General features: G+C 49.1%; 1 protein-coding gene across 1 annotated transcript; it reads left to right on the top strand.

Moving 5' to 3' along the window:
* Positions 1 to 239: 239 nt before the first annotated feature.
* On the top strand, positions 240 to 5983 carry LOC124704498 (glycolate oxidase 1-like). The gene is made up of 9 exons (XM_047236759.1): positions 240 to 372; positions 922 to 1093; positions 4327 to 4451; positions 4586 to 4632; positions 4740 to 4817; positions 4917 to 5108; positions 5203 to 5335; positions 5432 to 5637; positions 5728 to 5983. Exons 2-9 carry the CDS (start codon positions 972 to 974, stop codon positions 5914 to 5916), a joined length of 1092 nt encoding a protein of 363 aa, XP_047092715.1. The 5' UTR covers positions 240 to 372; positions 922 to 971; the 3' UTR covers positions 5917 to 5983.
* Positions 5984 to 7417: the final 1434 nt, after the last annotated feature.

The following is a 7417-nucleotide window of genomic DNA, read 5'->3' as shown; positions in this document are numbered from 1 at the left end:
GCGACCAATCCCGGGAGAAGATAATCTGCTGCGACTGTTGAACACCGAAAAAATTAGGGGAAACGAAAAAACAAGTAATTTCTTTTATTGTGTTTCTCCAATGGTTTGGGTGATGCTGATGTCAAGTAGATGAGGAAGCAGTGTAGGAGGAGCCAGCCTTCATCCCAACCTCCAATAGCTCATCCGTAACCTCCCTCTCCTTTTCCTGGCCCTTCTCTCAACACGCTCCACCTCCACGTCTCTCTGCATATTTGTCTCCATGCGCAGCAGAAACCTCTCCAATCTATCTCTTAGCTATATATCGCTTGGACTGCACCTGCACCACTCCCGCTCTCGTTCCCCTCTCGCGCCTCGCCTGCCTCCCTCTCCAAGGTAACAAAGTGATCCATCCATGACCTTCATCCAGTCCCTTCTCCTGGAGCTAATTTCTCCTTGAGCTCCGTCTGTGTTTCTGCAATACTTCGGTGTTGAAGAACAAGAGGGTTTTGCTTTTTTGCATCTTTCCTTTGCTTTCGACGAATCGCTCTGTTGGTTTTCTGTATGAGTAGTGGCATGATTATCTACTTGTTTCGCTTCGTTTCTTCTGAACGTTTTTGGGGATGAGGGTACATAGTATTTCTGCTAAAACAGCTCAGATGCTAGTACTCCTATTGTTTCTGCTGAAAGAGCAGCGTCCCTTTTATGCAGAAACAAAATGGGCATCTGTGTGCACACTTCAAGGAAGGCGTCCGTCCCTTTTGTTCCTCCAGCCATGGAACGTCTCATTTCTTTTTCGTTTGGTTATGTTGCCATTTTTTGTGTCAAGGGGCCTGGATACTTGCATCTCATGCATCCTCTTAAGCATTTTTTTGCATGCAAAACGGTGGCCGTTTTGGGTTGCAGATCTCTACCCGCTTACACTCGTACTCTTCTTGGTTGCAGAGTGGTGCGGGGTTCACTGCTAGTCAGGAGAAAATGGGGAGATCACCAATATGATGGAGTACCAGGCCATCGCGAAGCAGAAGCTTCCCAAGATGGCCTACGACTACTACGCGTCCGGGGCGGAGGACGAGTGGACTCTCAAGGAGAACCGGGAGGCTTTCTCGAGGATCCTGTAAGCCAATTAAGTTCAAATTCTCCATTTATAACAAGCTTTCATGACGGAGGAAGTATTTTCTTTGTTTGGCCAACGAACTTTTCCAATTTTTCATGTCTAGCTTTTGAAATCAATTATCAAATACATCAAGTACAACACAGTTCATTTACCACGTTGATCCCAAAATTAGTGGTCATCGGACAGAACTTAATCATAAGTACCAGGGTTACTAGCGTATGAAATGGAAACTTTGGGATGTTTTAGTGGTCAACGAAGATGGATACAAAATGTGACTTTTTCGATCAAAATAAAGAAACGTTTTACTTTTGCAATGAAATTTTTAATAACAGTAATGATTGAGTTGTCTCGTACCAGAATGCGCAAAATATCCTTCTTGGTGGAACATATATATGCTCTATAAGTAAAACATTTTGATTCCCTAGTTATGGTTGCTGCTTGTCCATTTGCCTAGCCAAACTTCTCTAAATACCTTAGTTTGATCGAGCGTTTGAACACAACTTCTCAAAAATTGTGTGAACTCACACATTTTTTTTGTAGCCGTTGGATCTACATCCAACCATCACCATCACTTCCAGCATCTAATAAATAGACCTCCGTCTTAACCTAACCGGTCTCCCACCGCACCACAACAGGCGCCGCAATTTCCTCATATCCTTTTCTTCCACCAAGTTCTAGATCTAGAGTTTTCAATCTTGATCTTCTCTAGCGATCTTTGTGGTTCCACCTTTCCTCCTCTTCTCTGGTGGACCTTGATGTTGCCTCCCGGCAGTGGGTGGTGGTGACGCCTTTGGTGCTCCCCGTCAAAGTGGCGAAGCGGCGGGGGCTTGTCATCAAGGTGAATTTGGGCACGCCGTCTAGTAGTTTGTATTGACTAGTTGCTTTGTCCGGCAAAAAATTGGTGGATGACCATGCTTTAGCAACACCGGCGAAAAGTAAAAAAAGGTAAATTCGACAACTTACCATACAATTCAGATCTTAACCTCATAGCTAACCTAATGGCAACGCAGAGATGACACACATCCTACCAGACGACCTCCAATCCGAGATCATCGAGCACATCCCGCCGCTTCCTCAAAGCCTTGTCCATGCCTCTGCTGTCTGCAGGGCTTGGCGCCGTATCGTGAATGATCAAGGTTTTCTACGCCGGTACCGCGTGCGCCATGGTAGACCCCTAACCATGGGATTCTTCCACAACTCCGACACAATTCCCCGCTCATTCGTGCATGTGGGCGGGTTCAGTAGCTTCTCCTTTGAGCGGCCCGGCGAGAATGAACACCGTTGGAAGTTCATGGATTGTCGGCATGGCCGCGTTCTCCTCTTTGACGAATCCAGCAGGCAAGATATGCGTTTCCTTGTGTGGCACCCTATGATCAGGCTATTGTCATCGGAAGATCGTCAGACAAGACTCCTTCTTTAGACTGAATTTCTTAAAGAGTAACACCAATGCTGCCCTAATCTGCGCGGCCGGCTGTGATGAGGACAACCATTACATGAATTGCAAGCCCACAAGTCCGTTCTGCATAGCAGTCGTGAGCAGCGACTCTCGGGGACGTGTGTCTGCCAACGTCGTCTCCTCGCTGACCGGCCAGTGGGGCCCAGAGTCCATGCCGGTGGACCTCCTGCCAGTGGGTGGCCAGATCCGCGCGGAGCCATGCGCCATCGTCAACAACACCATGTACCAACCACTTTATGACTATCGTGTGCTGGCTTATGACATGGGACAACGCACCCTCACCTCGTTCGAGCGACCAAGGGGTGGTAATGTCCGCCTTATGAAGGTGGACGGTGGTGCACGGCTCGGTCTTGCCGCTGCACAAGACCTGATTATACGCTCTGTGGGTGCGGGACACCGACGCTGATGGCGGTTGGGTGTTGCGCAAAACAATTGATCTAGGCGAGTTGGTGACCGATCTCTCCATGGCGCCATTGCCTTGGACGGACTCTCGGTTCCCCGTGATGCCACCGGTGAAGATCATCGGGGTTCGCTGAGGAGGGCGACGCATTATTCTTCTGGACCATGGTGGGTGTATTTATGATGTGCCCCAAATCTTTGGAGATAACCAAAGTGCATGATACTGCCGAGGGTATGAATATTGTGTACCCTTATGCTGCATTCTATCTCATTCCTGCCCCGCAGTAATGTGTGCCTCCCTGGCTTTGCATTTGCTGCATGAGATCAACATGTAATAGGTTAGTGGCAAAACATTGGGTCCGACGCTTACAGGTTTTTGTCCCGTAGGGAGTACTCGAATCTGAGTACGAACAGCGGGTTTCCTGTTATTGTATCGAGCTCCTACTGTATTTTACTTTTGTAAAACTATGCAAATGGGCATTACTAGCCTCACAATAGGTTGGCTGATATCCAGCCAATTTTTGAAGCGAGCTGCTGTTTGTAAGTCGATTGAGAAATAGATACTTCTAAGTCAGACTAAGTAAGTCTACGCAACTTCTAGAATTTCTTACAACATAGTATCTGCTAGCACTCTTCACCGTTGAAAGTGAACAGGTTTCATCTGATAAAATCGTATTTTACACCTATATATGACGCCCACTTCTTCCTGAAAGGATCAATGTGGTTCAAACTCAGACCTAAGCAGAATTAATCAAGACCACGAATACCGACCTGGTTCAAAAGCAGGGGGTTCAACTGGGGAAAGAGATAGAGGATAGACTGCAAAAGTTGAGCACCGCCATCTCTAACGATGAATACCGGCCACGACTTTTCAGACAACAATCACGACATCATATAGTGTTTTTTCAAATGAGTGGACTTTTTATGCTTTATTAATACACATTTAATCACCCAACATGGTCCACGATCTAAAATTGTGTTCAGAAATCGCAATGCAGAAGAAGAAAGAAATCTACTAGCCACTTGGATCTATCGGTGAACATGATCACGCAGTTGCTCGTTCTTACGTACTATTAGCAATTTAATTAGAATTGCTCCGTTTGAGTATGTAGTTTTGTCAATCAGATGCCGCTTGCTGTTGAATATAAATATAGTGCCTCGCCCATTTTTATCAGTTTGAACTTTTGGTTCAGTTGACTAGTGCATCAATCCGCTAAGGACTTTTAATTAATTAATTAATAAGTTTGCACTTTTGGTTCAATTGGCTAGTGCATCAATCCTACATTTGCGAACACTGAACTCATTAATTACATCAGCATTTGGTATCTGTTTTTATCAAGGGCCCTCGATTAATCTTACTGCAATCACCTCTTGCTAGGTTTCGCCCTCGCATACTGATCGATGTGTCCACCATCGACATGACCACATCTGTTCTTGGATTGAAGATCTCGATGCCCATCATGATTGCCCCCACTGCATTTCAAAAAATGGCGCACCCAGAAGGTACGCGCGGTGTTAAAATCCAACACTCTGCTGTCAGCTTTGCAATGTGTTAATCTGCTTAAACTGGAATTATATATGTCTTTGCTGATTTGCAACAAACTGAGATTGCATTACTCCCGTGTGTATTTCTTCAGGAGAGTACGCAACGGCACGGGCAGCCGCGGCGGCAGGAACTGCAATGGTATGTTGTTGTAGTCAGTCCAAGGGCGCGCGAACTGTATAAATAGAAGCTGTCTGAATTTAACATGATTGGGTCGACGTTGGCCATCTATGCTTTTTGTTTTTCAGACGCTGTCATCCTGGGCTACCTCGAGCGTGGAGGAGGTGGCCTCCACTGGACCGGGAATCCGCTTCTTCCAGCTCTACGTAAGCATCACACATCGATCTCGCAACTCGTGAGTATCAGGAGATGTTAATCATATTTGGTTCTGAATGTGCCATGGACGATGGATGGGTGTTTTGCAGGTGTACAAGGACAGGAAGGTGGTGGAGCAGCTGGTGAGGAGGGCCGAGAAGGCCGGGTTCAAGGCCATCGCCCTCACCGTCGACACCCCGCGCCTCGGCCGCCGTGAAGCTGACATCAAGAACCGGTTCGTGCTGCCGCCCAACCTGACGCTCAAGAACTTCGAGGGCCTGGACCTTGGCAAGATGGACCAGGTTTGTACGTGTTCCTTCAGCTATCTAAAATCTATCCTACATATGCTGCGTTTTATGTTTCTCATCTTGGTTTGGAGTTGGCGTGTACGTGCAGGCGGCTGATTCCGGGCTGGCGTCGTACGTGGCCGGTCAGATCGACCGCACCCTCAGCTGGAAGGATGTCAAGTGGCTGCAGACCATCACCACCATGCCCATCCTCGTCAAGGGAGTCATCACCGCAGAAGATGGTAATATGCCGATCCTCGTTTACTTGATTGATGATCTCGCCATTTACATTTATTCGTTTGAATATGTGTGCTGACATGACATGGTCGTGTCCGCAGCTCGTCTGGCCGTCCACTCCGGCGCGGCGGGCATCATCGTGTCCAACCACGGCGCCCGCCAGCTCGACTACGTGCCCGCCACCATCAGCGCCCTCGAGGAGGTGGTCACGGCTGCCCAGGGACGCATCCCGGTCTTCCTCGACGGAGGCGTCCGCCGTGGCACCGACGTCTTCAAGGCGCTCGCCCTCGGCGCCGCCGGGGTCTTCGTAAGTCACCCAAATAATAGCTACCGTTCGACAAGTGACTACAAAACTCATGTGATCTAACACTAAACTGATCTTACTTGCGTTTGCCAGATCGGCCGGCCGGTGGTGTTCGCGCTGGCGGCGGAGGGCGAGGCCGGCGTGAGGAACATTCTGCGGATGATCCGTGAGGAGTTCGAGCTCACCATGGCTCTCGGCGGATGCACCAAGCTCAGCGACATCACCCGCCGCCACATCTTCACCGAGGACGACCGCCTCGGACGCCCCCTGCCCAGGCTGTAAGCCAGCATACGCACGACGGCAGCTCTCCTCGGGCAATCTGTCAACGGCGACGGCACCAAGCTAGCTAGCTAGCTCACCATCCATTCACGAAATAATTAATCCCAATTCTATAGCGCGCGGCGCCTCGTCGGTGGCCCGGGACGGTGGGTTCTAGTAGATAAATTTTGCGTCTTGTCAATCAGCACGTTGGTAATTTGACCATATTTTACATGGACTACACGATATTGTACTCCATCCTATTGGATCCACACGTATATCAATCCATTTATATCCTATACTATACATTGTTATCGACAAGAAGGTTTTCTTTCTACCGATGGAATCTTTATCTATACCTAATAATAAAGGGAGAAACGTTTCCGTGGTTTGGTCCGTCAAAGTGCGCCTTGGTCCAACTTTTTACTGTCTCTTCGTACGTCGTCAATCCCGCTCACGCGCCTATTCGATCTGTTCAACGTGTCCCGGTCGGTTTAGTCTCCCGTCGAGGCAAACAACTCCACCTCTGGTTCCTATATATTTAGCGACCAAGACTCAAGTCGAGGATACTACTAGATCGATCGATCTCCACGAAAACTTCCCGGTAGCCTACAAACCGACATCTCGGAAAAACCTACGTCGTCCTGAACCACACCAACCCTGCCACCATGGAGCGGTTGGTCTGCTCGCCATTGATGGGGCTCGGCACAGGATGCCGACGTTGATCCAGATGGATTCGGTGCTGCTCCGTCTCCGAGGGCGGGGTGTCGTCGGCGTGTCTCAGATGGGCTCTGGCAAGACCGCAGCCTTCGTGCTCCCCTTGCTGTCATACGTCACCTGCATGCCACCGATCCTCAAGGAGGCTAATGCCGCCGTGTGAGTCTATCTGCAAGATCTGTTGCTGCGATCTGTGCTGCAAGTCGTGTTGTTGGTGATATCCGATTCCTTCCGTTTGGTGTCTTGGCAAACTGCACATCGCGACGGCGCCCGTTCCAGTTCCTTCCGTTTGATGATGTAGTTCCGGAATCTCTGTCCAACATAGATTAATTTGTGGTACGCCAATTGAAGCCGGCCACTCTTTCCGTGCGCCTACCGCCGCAGCGGCCAATCTTTTTTGCAAGGCGAAATCTCAAAGAGCATTGGACGGCAGCACACCCAGCCACCCAGGCACCAACTCGGATCGATCAATTTTTTATGGAATGCCAAATCTTATGGAGAGATGGAGTTCGGTACGCTGGCCTCAACTTAATTGATCCAATTTTTAGCCTAGCGAGATGGTCAATATTTTTTTGGTGCTTTATGTGTGGTGACAATGGCTGTGGTCGAGACCAATTCACCAAGTATGCCAGTGCAGATCGGGAGGAATGCCTGCTAGGCAGTGTAGCCTGTGTTATTCGCCGACATGCTGACGATAGTCTTCATGTGCTGGAGTACCCGAGTGTGGTGGCCGATCGCCGCAACCATAGGACTCCTTTGTTGAGAAGGAGCGGGACGTGCTCCTTCTCCGATGATCCGTACGCCGCAG

The sequence above is a fragment of the Lolium rigidum genome, chromosome 3 (genome assembly GCF_022539505.1).
Source record: "Lolium rigidum isolate FL_2022 chromosome 3, APGP_CSIRO_Lrig_0.1, whole genome shotgun sequence".
NCBI lineage: Eukaryota > Viridiplantae > Streptophyta > Magnoliopsida > Poales > Poaceae > Lolium > Lolium rigidum.
This window is presented reverse-complemented; position numbering and strand designations above follow the sequence as displayed.

What these genes read in the sequence shown, in the direction of transcription:
- LOC124704498 (XM_047236759.1), top strand. Translation starts at nt 972, where the DNA reads ATGATGGAGTACCAGGCCATCGCGAAGCAGAAGCTTCCCAAGATGGCC. An exon ending in TCCGCTTCTTCCAGCTCTAC is followed by an intron (nt 4,818 to 4,916) that starts GTAAGCATCACA and finishes GGTGTTTTGCAG; the next exon opens with GTGTACAAGGACAGGAAGGT. An exon ending in AGTCATCACCGCAGAAGATG is followed by an intron (nt 5,336 to 5,431) that starts GTAATATGCCGA and finishes TCGTGTCCGCAG; the next exon opens with CTCGTCTGGCCGTCCACTCC.